This window comes from Euphorbia lathyris, chromosome 5 (assembly GCF_963576675.1).
Source record: "Euphorbia lathyris chromosome 5, ddEupLath1.1, whole genome shotgun sequence".
NCBI classification, from domain to species: domain Eukaryota; kingdom Viridiplantae; phylum Streptophyta; class Magnoliopsida; order Malpighiales; family Euphorbiaceae; genus Euphorbia; species Euphorbia lathyris.
In genome coordinates this window covers 28,549,341-28,561,396 of record NC_088914.1, presented here as the reverse complement: position 1 = coordinate 28,561,396, position 12,056 = coordinate 28,549,341, and the positions used below count along the sequence as shown (strand labels likewise).

General features: G+C 36.5%; 2 protein-coding genes across 2 annotated transcripts; one reads left to right on the top strand and one right to left on the bottom strand.

The window, feature by feature from the left end:
* The first annotated feature begins 1,157 nt into the window (after positions 1–1,157).
* LOC136230289 (uncharacterized) lies at positions 1,158–6,854 on the top strand. Its single transcript, XM_066019320.1, has 10 exons — positions 1,158–1,402; positions 1,586–1,900; positions 2,080–2,152; positions 2,303–2,415; positions 2,816–2,900; positions 3,574–3,646; positions 4,744–4,799; positions 5,372–5,437; positions 6,371–6,436; positions 6,509–6,854. Exons 1-10 carry the CDS (start codon positions 1,212–1,214, stop codon positions 6,587–6,589), a joined length of 1,119 nt encoding a protein of 372 aa, XP_065875392.1. The 5' UTR covers positions 1,158–1,211; the 3' UTR covers positions 6,590–6,854.
* Positions 6,855–6,899: 45 nt separating this feature from the next.
* On the bottom strand, positions 6,900–12,056 carry LOC136230288 (probable LRR receptor-like serine/threonine-protein kinase At5g48740). Its single transcript, XM_066019319.1, has 16 exons — positions 11,909–12,056; positions 11,177–11,693; positions 9,842–10,296; positions 9,642–9,759; positions 9,500–9,568; positions 9,352–9,420; positions 9,199–9,267; positions 9,044–9,115; positions 8,866–8,934; positions 8,558–8,793; positions 8,275–8,480; positions 8,061–8,187; positions 7,882–7,950; positions 7,424–7,613; positions 7,209–7,341; positions 6,900–7,112 (listed from the first exon to the last, which is right to left on the bottom strand). The coding sequence occupies exons 1-16, from the start codon at positions 11,985–11,987 to the stop codon at positions 6,900–6,902; spliced, it is 2,691 nt and encodes an 896-aa protein (XP_065875391.1). The 5' UTR covers positions 11,988–12,056.

Sequence of the window (12,056 nt, the reverse complement as noted above, 5' to 3'; positions counted from 1 at the left end):
TAATACTTCCAAATTAATCAGAAAATCGGAAGGTCATAATGCAGGAAAAAATGTAGAGGTTGCAAAAAAGAAACTTGTTGGATTAGAGTCGATTTATATAGGAATTTTTTAGAATGAAGGTGAAAGGTCGCCATCATTAAAGCAAACGGCGACGACGCTCCTAAAAAATCACCAACACTTTTCCGCCTGCTTCCATTTAGGGTAAAACACCTAAGACACGCATCAATTGATTTGTGGAGTTAGCTAAATGGCAACTAATAATAATTACAAAATTGACTACACGTCTACTTAGGGATGCCATCACTATTATGTTGTGCAACACGACGTATCACCAACATTTAACGAGCTCAAGCCCGAACCGAGCTTTGGCTTGCTCAACGAGCTCGAGCCAAGCTTCGAGCTTGTTTCGAGCCCAAAATTCTATTTGGACTTGCATTAAGAAAATTATCTAACCATTAATTGTTTGTGAGTAAATTGTTAATTATATTTGTGAAGTTTGCTCGCAAATAACTCTTTAATTGTGTACATAAACAAACTCATAAGCAAAGTTTGTGAATAAATAAACAAGATACTTACAAATAGTTCGTCTATTACTTATTTATTATATTTGTGAACGAGCTCATCTAATGAAATAATATTAAGTTTAGATATTTGTGAACTAACACAAAACTATATAGTTTTCTACAAAACTAAAATTTGTTCATAAATATTCTAATCAAGCCTGCTCGAGAGCTTTCGAACCGAGCTTTGACCTGCTCAATCTCGGCTCGTTTACGAACCGAGCCAGTAAATCGTACTCATGAGCGGTTCATTTGCAAATCGAGCCGAGTCGAGCCGAATTTTTATCGAGCCGACCACCAAACTGCTCATGAACGGCTCAGCTCATTTACAGTCGTACCTGAGATCCCTCATTGTGTGTGGATTCTCACACTTCGGAATAACAACAGTTACAGTTCAATATATACATGAAAGTATAATTGGAAAAAAAAGATATTGACCAATGGGATTCGTTGTTCTTTGAGAATCCTACACAATTGTATTTGGAAAAAGAATATTCTGAGACCCTTCCAGTCATAATTCAAGCATTGCCACGTGGAAACTACATCCTCTTCACATAAAATAAAAAAGAATAAAACAAAATACCACAAGAAAAATACTGTCAGTTGTTCACTTGTCTTGCATTTGCAACAATCTCTCAGAGTTCCGTAAGTATGACACTAATGTCGATTTTCACCCATAACATATCGTTAAACCTACAAAAACCACCGCCTCCGTTGTTCAATCGCCGGCCACCGAAGCTCATTAGTTCTTTTAATGCTCCTTCCAGGAACCGTGTTTTCCTATCTCCTCGCCACACAGCATATATTACGCCTTCTCAGCTCTTTAGAACACCACTTCTCAGGTAATGTTTACTCGACTTTTCTTCGGTGATTTTGTTCTGAGAGAAGTTGGGAGGTAGTTCCATTTCGCTGCTTGAACATTAGACGGCTTTAATTATAGAGGCATCGCGGAAATTAATAGTTATTTGATTTGAATTAGGGCGAATATGTGTGAAATGAGGCATTAATCTGCAATTTATAAGCAGGATCAGAAGCTATCAGCGTGGAGATGCTGAAAGTTATGAAGAAGCAGATGGTAATTTGGATAGACAAAGCAGGCCTGCCAAAGACATTTTTAGGAATCAGCGGGACAATAGCACTGCTTCGGGAAATTTGTTTCTAATAATATTAGCGATTGCAGTGGGCGTAGCTGCCGTTTATACGATATCTTTTGGTCTAAAACAGAATAGTCTTGGCTCATTATTTGGCGTTCAATGTCTAACTGAAAATGCACAATCCTCAGTGGGATTCAGTTTCAAATTTTTTGGATACAGAATCATACTTCCTGATTACGCACCTGGGTCTGTTGCTTCTCTCTTCTCTCTTTTGCAGTCTTATAAAACTAAATATTGTTAATGAAATACAAAGAGTTCATGCAAGCTAATATAATGTTATGTTCACTAGTTGATTCAGTAGACAAAAGCTAGATGGCCTTGTTTCTACGTGAGTTTTCATGTTATGTTCATATGCCACATTGCAGGTGGATTTATTTTTGGTTGCTTATGGCTGCTGCTTGTGGACTGTTCATCAGTGAAGAGGCTTTGAATGTTTGGGTCTGTCCTTTTCACTGGTACTTCAGTTTTGCTAACCCATGAATTTGTTTGCCATATTATTTTATTCCAGATTTCTGGTGTTGGTTTTTTTGTCCCTTTTTTTCATTTTTTTATTTAGTCCTTTTAATGAATTTCTTGTGTATGATTTAGGTAGGCATAACTTTATCACGAATGCTGTCTCTGGATGGGACGTGGCAATCTTTTGCTGGATCTTTCTCCAAAAATGCTCCATACATCATATCCACAATTCTATGGGTATACTGGTTAGTGGCAACTCCACATTGTTCTTTAGTACTTCCCCATCTTTTTTCCATGATCTGCAGTTTTTGTATTTGGTATTATTGTCTACATTTCTACATGCAAATAAACATTTCAAAAGCTTATGAAGCTTCCACCATGAAGGTCATTACTTATGAGACTCTATTGGAGTACTCTGAGCCTGAGCTAATACAAGGTTAAAATACTATAATGATTCTTAGCAATCAACTTGATTGGAGATTTCAAGATTTGATATGCAAGCTGATCATATATAGAAAACCATATCTATAGCTGTTGATATAAGTTTTTTACTTTCTCCATTTTTCTTTGGCACTACTGCACTGAATTTTGAATACTCATGGTAATGATTTCCTTGTGAATCTTATGACATACAATGAATTTCAGGGGAGTTTGTATCAGTGATATGATACCATTCTACCTGGGCAAGCTTTTCAGGGAAAGTGGGGCATCTGATGACATTTGTTCAAAGGTATTCTATGATAAATTACCATAGTTGTCAAAGGCGCGCCTGAGGCAACGGTCAGGGGTTAGCGCCTCTTTGTGTGTGAGGCGGGCGATGTCAGCCAGACGCGCGCCTTGAGTGGGGCGCGCCTAGGCGCAATTGTAGGGTTGTTAAGGATTTTTTCGGCTTCTAATCACAGCCGTAGGAAATCTTTATGATGAAGGGCTCAGATTAAATATTAGAAAAAGAAAAAAAAAAAAGGAAAGGAAAGGAAAGAGATGAGCTGCGATTCTAAAGGACAGAAAATGCAAAACACGTATCAGCTTCTCCTCCATTCTGTGAGCTGCGATTCTTCTAATCAGCCATCTCTGATAGTTAATTAGAATTTATCTCATGCAGTTTATGATTAAGAATGTTGTTATTTGACCATTGTGTCATTTTTTAGAAATGTTATTTTATATGTTATTTTGTTTTGGTGCCCCATGTGTCGCTCAGGCGCGTGCCTGAGCCTTGCGCCTAGGCTCCAGGATCCTCTTGCGCCTTTCACAACTATGTAAATTACTTCTAGATGGGGTTTCTTGGTTAAAGCATGTGTAATGCGTGCTAAGCTTAGTGAACTGATTTACATTTACAACTAGTCTTTCCTTCTGTTGATTCATAATATTATTTGTTTATAAATTAATCTTGATGATGAATATAGTTAGGTATTGGTGAAGAGAAGGTGTTAAGCATTACAAGGGTTGTGCAAAACTATGGCAATCTTGCAGGTGTTGGTAAGTATAAGAGCAGAGTCGCATTTTTTAATGCTGAATTATGTTCGTTCATGTAAAATTATGGAACTAATTTTTGAATATCGCCTATTTTGACAAATGTTGATTTCGAACTTTTGATATGATGGCCTTTAAATGGTATTTAAGTTGGTTGTCAGATTATTATTGTGGGGAAGGTCATAATAACTCAAATTTTTGCTAGTCATGTTTTTCAAGATATAATTAATGCTGAAATTCTTAAGATGCTGTTGAATTCTAGAGTATGGATTACTTCAATAATGGTGATGTGATGTCCCAACATACAGTTTTCAAACTTTAATTGTAGCAAAGGTGTGTGCCCTCACATTATATGCTTCATGTAATTAACCTCATGATATATTAATTGGTTGTTTCTTTCCTAAATTAAAGCAAGCTGTTAAATCTAGAGCTCTTCTATGGAATTTTTTTCTTCTCCCCTTTTTTAACATCGCCACATCTTTTTGATAATTTACTATCAAGTATCAAGACATGCATTGGTTGATCCTTATTGCTTATAAGCACTGTTGTTAGAATCTTACGATTCACTATTCCAATCGTACTATTCGATTCAATTCTATTTCAAGCCGAATCTATAGGGTGAATCTAAATTATAACATAATCTTACGATTTACGATTCGAATCATACGATTCGATTCAGCTCTATTTCGAGTCGGATCTTCATCATTGTTCATCAAAAACTTCAACAACTAAATTTTTCTATCAATTTATTTCGTATGTGTCATGGAACCGTTTTAACCAATATCTCAAGCTGATAGTTAAAGGTCCACTTCATATTAATATCTGACACACCCCTACACGCCAATGCCCAATGGTCTAGAGGTGTGCACAACACAGGCCCATATTACCATGTCCTGCAATTAAATCAACAAATGAGGATGTCAGGAATCGAACCCTGGACCACTTGGTCAAACTGGCTCTGATACCATGTCATGGAACCGTGTTAACCAACAGCTAAAGCTGATAGTTAAAGCTCCACTTCATATTAATATCTGACAGCATGCAATGTTAGGTCAGTTTTTTGAATTTGATTTCCTTATACTTTTGCACATTGTGATCTACAGTGGAAAGACTTTCTCTTGGAGTAAGAAATCCTACTGCTTTCGTGGCAGGGACACTGGTCAGTATTCATCATTGTCTGGGAAATTAGTTTTTCTTTTCTTATTCTCTGTGTCACTAACAATATTCTGTATAAGTGAGTAGCTTGCTGGTTTTAGCTCAGTTTAGAGGTTTTGTTTGTTTGTTTTATCTATGGTGGTTTCTGTTCTTTTCATATGGTTGAGCTTATTTTGTTGGCATTTGGTGGACCTATGAACAGACATACTGGTAGACAAGCATTGAAAGTGACCAATGAATTTCAATTTTTTTCCTAGCAGACAGTGAACAGTGTCTTCTATGATGTTTATTGATTCCCAAATGGCATTGGTTTAGTTGCTACACGTATCAGGGTTATAAGTTTTAAAAGTTAAATCCTCGGCACCTGGACCACTCACTAAAAGAAAAAAAATGGAATAGAAGAAAATGAAATGTACAAATGAATGAATATTGTATGAATCATGATGATTGAAGTGCAAAATAATTATCTATTCTGTGTTGGGAATGGTTACTGTTGATTAATTTATCTTATGCACATTTGTGCTTTGTTGCTTAAAGAATTGAATTTGTTGCCATTGTGATATGTTATCTGAACAGGGTATATCCCCCGAGTATTTCTTCGCTGGAGTTTGCTGTGGTGGCTTGATCACCCTTCCGCTACAGGTCTTCCTAGTTCGATTGCAATGCTATTTTTCTCTTTTCTTCGTTCATGAAAAATCATATCTGCATCTGCATGCTCCTCTTATTATATGGTCTTTCATTGCCTAAATTTGCATCTAAAAGGATTTCCAAACAATACCAATTACTCTCTTTGAAACTTTTTGGTTTTCTTCCAGTCATGCACGCAGAAGATATATCATATGTATTACATTTATCCAATGATACTAGTGGCAATGAAATTGGTACCATGCTTTTTCCGGTACTATTTACTGTAAAAATGACTGTAGAACTAGACGAAAACAATACAAAACAACAGAATCAATATGTTCAGTTCATTGTGATCATTCACGAACAGACTCAAGTTCATAGTGTCTTGTTATCCACCTGGGGTTACATATAAACACTTGCATTTATGAATAAGAAACTAAAGCTTAAATAATTAGAATAACAATCGTAATAGTAAATATGCACCATAGAAATGTTTACATGGACCCCGATGACCAAGTAAATTTGGTTATTTAGTGTTAGATCTAAAGCTGATTAAAATCCTAGGGTAGAGATTCAAAGCATTCTAAGACTTAGATTTAATCAGCCTAGATCTAACGATGAATGACCAAATTCAATTTGATCATTAGGGTCCATGTTGAACATTTCTGTAGAAGCTTTTCATAATTAGCGAAGATGACTAAAACAATAGAAATACTGAAATAGCTAAACTACAAAAAGATATCTAACTACGAGTGACAATTGTGAATAAAAAGCTGCTGGACGGCAACTTTTGGCTACATTCAAATTATACATCCAGTGAAAATTTGTTGTTTTTGCAGTTGAGGCTATAATTGCAAATTCTCAGAAGTTCAGACTAAAATATGTAATTTTCCAAATAGATTTGACTGTAAACTGACTTGTAATTTTTTTGAATATGTTTAACCACAGCTGGGAATTGGATTTCTATTGAGGGAACGTCCTGTGGTCGCCCTTGCCACTGTCGCTACTGTAGTGGTAAAGAAAATATTATTGAATTAGGTTACCATTTTCTTCAAGTACCAGTATCTAATTTGTAAAGTTTTACAGGGAATTTGGACGGTGTTTCCTTACGCTTTGGCTGCCTTTACAGCATTATTCCTATACGTGCGACGACGCCATTCTACCTAGTTTCACCTTTTTAGTTGAAGTAAAATTTTGAAAGAAACTCTCAATATACATGTGCAGCAGCAAAACCAGTTATATGCATTTACTGGATGGTTTTGCAGTGGCATGAAAACCATTCACAGGTTTTTATTTATTATTTATTACTATAATTTCTTCTTGCTTTCTTTTTGTATAGTTGATATAAAAATACTCAAAATATTATTTTCTTTCTTGAAAAATAGCCGAATAGATACAGTAAAGGTATGTGTATAAATACTTTTTCTACTCTCTAAGATAGCTTTATGCTAAATATATTGAAGCCATAGGAAGTGATTTACACGTCACGGGCTGCAAGATACGCAAGCTGAATGTCGTAGGCTTCTTTCAGCTCTGCCAACACCTCTGCTATATTAGGCCTCAATGCGGCATCTCTATCTACTGATCGCACAGCAACTGTGGCTGTCTTTCTCATGCTTTCTGCATCGAAGGTTCCCTTTATGCTGTCATCAACTATCTCGTATGCACCTGCCTGCAAGTAGGGCTTGGCCTGCAACAACAATTCATATGAACAAAAATCATTCAAATGAACAAAATATTGATAAGCAACGTTGCAGAAGGTGTAAAAGAAAGAACTTTGAATTACCCATAAAACCAAATTGAAAGAGTCTGGAGTTCCTAAGTGGCGCAATGGTTCTCGCCCGCAAATGAGCTCCAGAACAACAACACCGAAACTATAGACATCACTTTTCTCAGTAAGCTGTTGAGTAGAATAGTACCTGAAGATGACATAAATTTTTTGATGAGTTGTGATTTATTCATCAAGAATTAGTAAAAGTTTACATGACAATGAAGACTCACTCAGGGTCAAGATAGCCTGCAGTGCCTTTCACAACTGTAGTTACATGACTTGCATCTGCCTGCATTACCTGCTTAGAAAGGCCAAAGTCGCAAACCTTGGCGTTCATGTCCTTGTCTAGCATGATATTGCTGCATTTCACGTCACGATGTATTATTCGTGGTTCACTCCCATTGTGCAAATAGTCCAATCCTTCAACGAAAACGGGATGGGAACTTTATTATACTTAGATCTCTTAGTAATAATTAATGGCTTCTTATGATAGGAACTTATGAAGCTACAGGTTAAGAACAAGTGTTCCATCCACAAGCATGAACTACAATTATGCAGACACCTTTTTTAGAAAAATTTGAACTGATAGCATCTAAAGTTTGCACCTTTTGATACTGGAAGTCAGAATTTTCTTTCAATTCTGAAATATTTCGTTCTTTACTGTGATGAAAATAATATATACACATACCTTTAGCAGCATCAACAGCGATTTTCAGCCTACGAATCCAACTTAAAGAAACTTTCTGTCTCTTTGAACCTACAAGAATATAAAATGGGAAATAAATTCCAGGCACAGAAAAGTAATGCTTCAAAAATATTTAGTGATATACAGAAAAGGTAGTAGATTTCTATTGATTGATGACAGACCATAAAGATGATCAGCCAATGATCCACCGGGTAAATACTCATACACTAGTATTTGCTTCTTTGATTCAGAACAGAATCCTTCCAGGCCGACCAGATTCTGGTGACGAATTCGTGACAACAGATACACCTAATGATTCAAAGGAAGGAATATTTATCAGGCAATATTTTAAGAACATAGGTCTAATTGAATGAAAGAAGGGTTCAAATGATAAACCTCATTAACAAAAGATTCAGCCCCAAGTTGAGTCTTATCGAACCGCACTTTGACAGCCACTTGTTTGCCATCAGAAAGCTTTCCAAGATGAACAGATCCGAAACTACCACGACCGATAACCTCCTTAAAGTTGTTTGTAGCTGCTTTGATTTCTTTATAGGTAAATATTCTTGCTGCATTCCAGTTTCGCATCTCCGATACAGTCTCTGAGAAATATAATACGTGTGTAAATAAGTAAGAGAAGTAAAGAACTTCCATGGGCTTACGATGCAACTTCTCTTACTTTCTGACAACAGGATTTCAGCAGTTTGTTTCTTTAAGTAGAAGAATACTGAAAGAGAAATGATAAGAAGAGCAAGTATGGTTCCTGCAGCTGCACCAAGTATAATTGCAATATGATTGGATTGTTTAGGCTTTTGCCTGGTAAACATCGTAACTTGCGGAGTCTCAATCGAAGGGTTAGATGAATCATCGTTGCACGACAATGTGGAGAATGAAAGACATGGATTCCCAGATGTCCTGTCGTAAGATTATTCATCAGGATTCTGAAAATAGAAAACTAATTCACAAAACTATCATTTCCATATGTACCTGACTTCTAAACTTTCCCTATTCAAAGACCCTGGCAGGGTGCCTTCCAGCTTATTGTTTTCAAGGTTCCTGAAGAGCGGAAGGAAAAAAATCTCGTCGAGTTTAATTAAGACGGTATTATAACACAATTAAAAGCATAGCAGCTGAATGCAGTTCTGATATTTATAAGCTTACTTACAGAAGATGTAGCTCCTCTAACTCTCCTATTCCATCAGGAACTGTTCCTTCTAAGCTATTATTTTGCAGGTCCCTTTGTGTTGAAATTCAAATGAAACGCTGTCAATGAAAGCCGAAAAGGCGTACAGAAAGAATGCAACAGATATTTCAACTTACAAACTCTGCAAGCTAACTAAGTTGTCCAATTCAACTCCGAAAGACGTTAACCGATTGAAACTCAGGTTCCTGAAAAAACAGATTTACAACAAATGACTTGCTTTTTCAAGCAACAGAACTTGGAATTCTTTTAGTACTTCAGTTATGCATTACAGCTTCTCAAGATGTTGCAGACTTCCTAAGTTCTGTATCTCTCCAGCGAGCGACGTGTTATGCAAATCCCTGAAACCACATGGAGTCAAACGGGGCAAGAAATAGAGTCTAAATGAGGGAAAGAAAAGAGTAGCAGATAAGAATTTACAGCATTTTGAGGTCTAACAAATCGCCGAATGTTGGACTAATTGACCTCAAATTAACATCCGAAAGCTCCCTAACGAAACATAAAAACTTATTAGTAGATATAAATAGCTAAAGAATAGACCAAAGATGTAACATCAACATACAATGATGTGACTAAGTTTCCTTCACATCCAATATGATCCCACGGAAACGGAGAACACGGATCATCTTCCCATTCCAGATCTAACCCAGTAGAATGTTGAATAACCTCAAGCGCAGATACTGCACGAAAAGCGACAACAACTCTAAGCGGATCAAAGCAGTTTTATCAAACAAAATGAAGAACAAAAAGAGGAAGTATCACCTGTAGTTGATGAAGCTTCCAAAGGAATTTCAACAATCTGATACACTTCAATAGCATTAATTTGTGGATAGAAACTCTGAGTTTTGAGAGTAATGTTCAAGGTTTTGATGTCGTTTCGAATCAAGTGAAGAACACTAGCTTGTGACATTGTTACAGTATAATTAGATTGAACAAGATTTCCATTGATTAAAACATCAAAAGAAGGAGAGACAGGAAGAATCCCAGCAAAGTAAAGGAGAATGAAGTAGTCTGATTGGGTAGGAAGAGCAAGGTTGTAAGTTAAGACATCTTTTCTTGCTAAAACTCTGGCTGTCTGAAGAACATCAAGAGGAGGATTCTCAATAAGAGTAGATAAGTTGAAGTTATTATGTAGCATACTGAATCCAGTTGACACATGAAATGGTGTATAATTTTGATCTGCATCCCATATTCTATCAAATGGATCCGAAGGATACCTGTTTCAAAATTGTTGTGATTACGGACAAATTTTGCGACGGAATCCCATAAAAAAATGAAATTGAGCTAGAATTCCGACAAAAAAATAAGAGCAAAATTAACTTCCCAATTATGTGAGTCTACATGTGTTCGAAATCCAGTTTACTAATATAGCTCAGTCACTCTTTCTCCATTTTTAATGAGGAATTCAATTCATTTTTGCCCCATAGCTATCATTTAAGATAGCTCCTTGTTCAACCTTCCATCGTGGCCTGACCCTCTTGGGACCGGGTCGTTACAATAGTAATGGTATGGTCTAATACCATGTAGCCGCGGGTCCAAGGAACATGACTTGGATAAAAACGACAATATCTAAATGGTATTATTGGACTAGGTTGTTACAATATCTAAGTCAACTCTCTATGTACGATGCGATGGTTGGGGACAAACCAAGAGGAAGCTGGTCTTGAAAGGGTGGCGCTGGGATGGAAAATTTAAGCAAGGAAAGATGTTAGAGGGTGGCGATGAGGACAACAATAAACTGAATAACCCGTCAGAAATATAGAGAAAGAGAATAGAATGACGGGAAAGAGAATAGAATGACGGGGCTATATTAGCAAAGTAGGTTTCAACACATGTAGACGCACATAATTGGCAATGACAAGTTAGTAAGCTAAATCCAAAAACTAAAATTGTGTGTCAGTATAATCATGTCGTGTCTAATTTGTCCGGCTCTAGTTACAAAGTGGCTCAATATCAATTTCATCCTTTTTCTTTTTAAGGAATTTCGACGAAAATTACAACGGACAAAATTATTACCGACAGATTTTCAGAATCCCATAAAAAAAGTAAAATTGAGCTAGTATTGTCACAAAACAAACATTGAAAACATGTTCTTACCTCAATGAACCATTGGTATAACCACTATTGATCCTGTAAGCTTTTCTCAAAGACTTAACAGGAAAATCTCCAATCTCATCCTGATAAGCTCCCCGAGGAATCGGACGAACTTCCAGCGACGAAATAACAGGATATCCTCCATCAGGAATAGCATGTAAACACAAAGAAAGTGTATCTTTATTAACAGGCCATACAAATTCTTCAATCCATGGATCATTACTACTCAGATTTACAGTAGCAACAATGGCTGTTCCAATAGAAACAGAGAAAACAGGCGGTTTTCGGAGATTATCATAATTCTTGTACACAAATTGAGCTCTAAGGAGAGTTAAAGACGACGAATTGCTCAATGGAAGCTTATAGCAGTTTCTACTTTGTTTATCTGGGAAAAACCTGATAGGAATTGCAGAAATGGTGCTTGTGTTGCCTGTTTTGATGTATTCATTATCTGAAACCCATGAAATGGTGGATGAATCTGTGTAATCTGATGCTCCGCCGCAAGATAAGCTCAAGAAACCTGTAATTTTAGAGAAACTTGTTTGCATCAAAAAGAGAAAAGGGGGAAAAGATAAGAAAGTCCTTGGCATCTATGTTGCACGGAAACTGAAATGGAAATGGAAACAGAAACTGAAATGGAAATGGAAACAGAAACTGAAACGGAAAAGTACATGAAATGTGGAAACGCCGATGAAGAAGAGTTTTCGTGCAATATAGCTTGGGATTAAGGCTTACCATTTTGGTTGTTGCAGAAACCTTGAATCCATAGTGTAGAGAAGATGAAATATGCAAAGCATAAGCATTTGAGGGCCATGGAGAAAGACCAAATGGAGTTCAACTATTCATCACTCAAAAGAGGCTTATGCATACAGAGAAAATAAGT

Excerpts from the sequence above, each read along its gene's own strand:
- LOC136230288 (XM_066019319.1), bottom strand. The coding sequence starts at position 11,987 with ATGGCCCTCAAATGCTTATGCTTTGCATATTTCATCTTCTCTACACTA. Across the intron at positions 7,951-8,060 it reads ATTGGCTGATCATCTTTATG|GTTCAAAGAGACAGAAAGTT; the intron begins GTCTGTCATCAA and ends ATATTCTTGTAG. Across the intron at positions 7,113-7,208 it reads CTTTCAATTTGGTTTTATGG|GCCAAGCCCTACTTGCAGGC; the intron begins GTAATTCAAAGT and ends TTGTTGTTGCAG.
- LOC136230289 (XM_066019320.1), top strand. The coding sequence starts at position 1,212 with ATGACACTAATGTCGATTTTCACCCATAACATATCGTTAAACCTACAA. Across the intron at positions 1,403-1,585 it reads TTTAGAACACCACTTCTCAG|GATCAGAAGCTATCAGCGTG; the intron begins GTAATGTTTACT and ends ATTTATAAGCAG. Across the intron at positions 2,153-2,302 it reads AAGAGGCTTTGAATGTTTGG|GTAGGCATAACTTTATCACG; the intron begins GTCTGTCCTTTT and ends TGTATGATTTAG.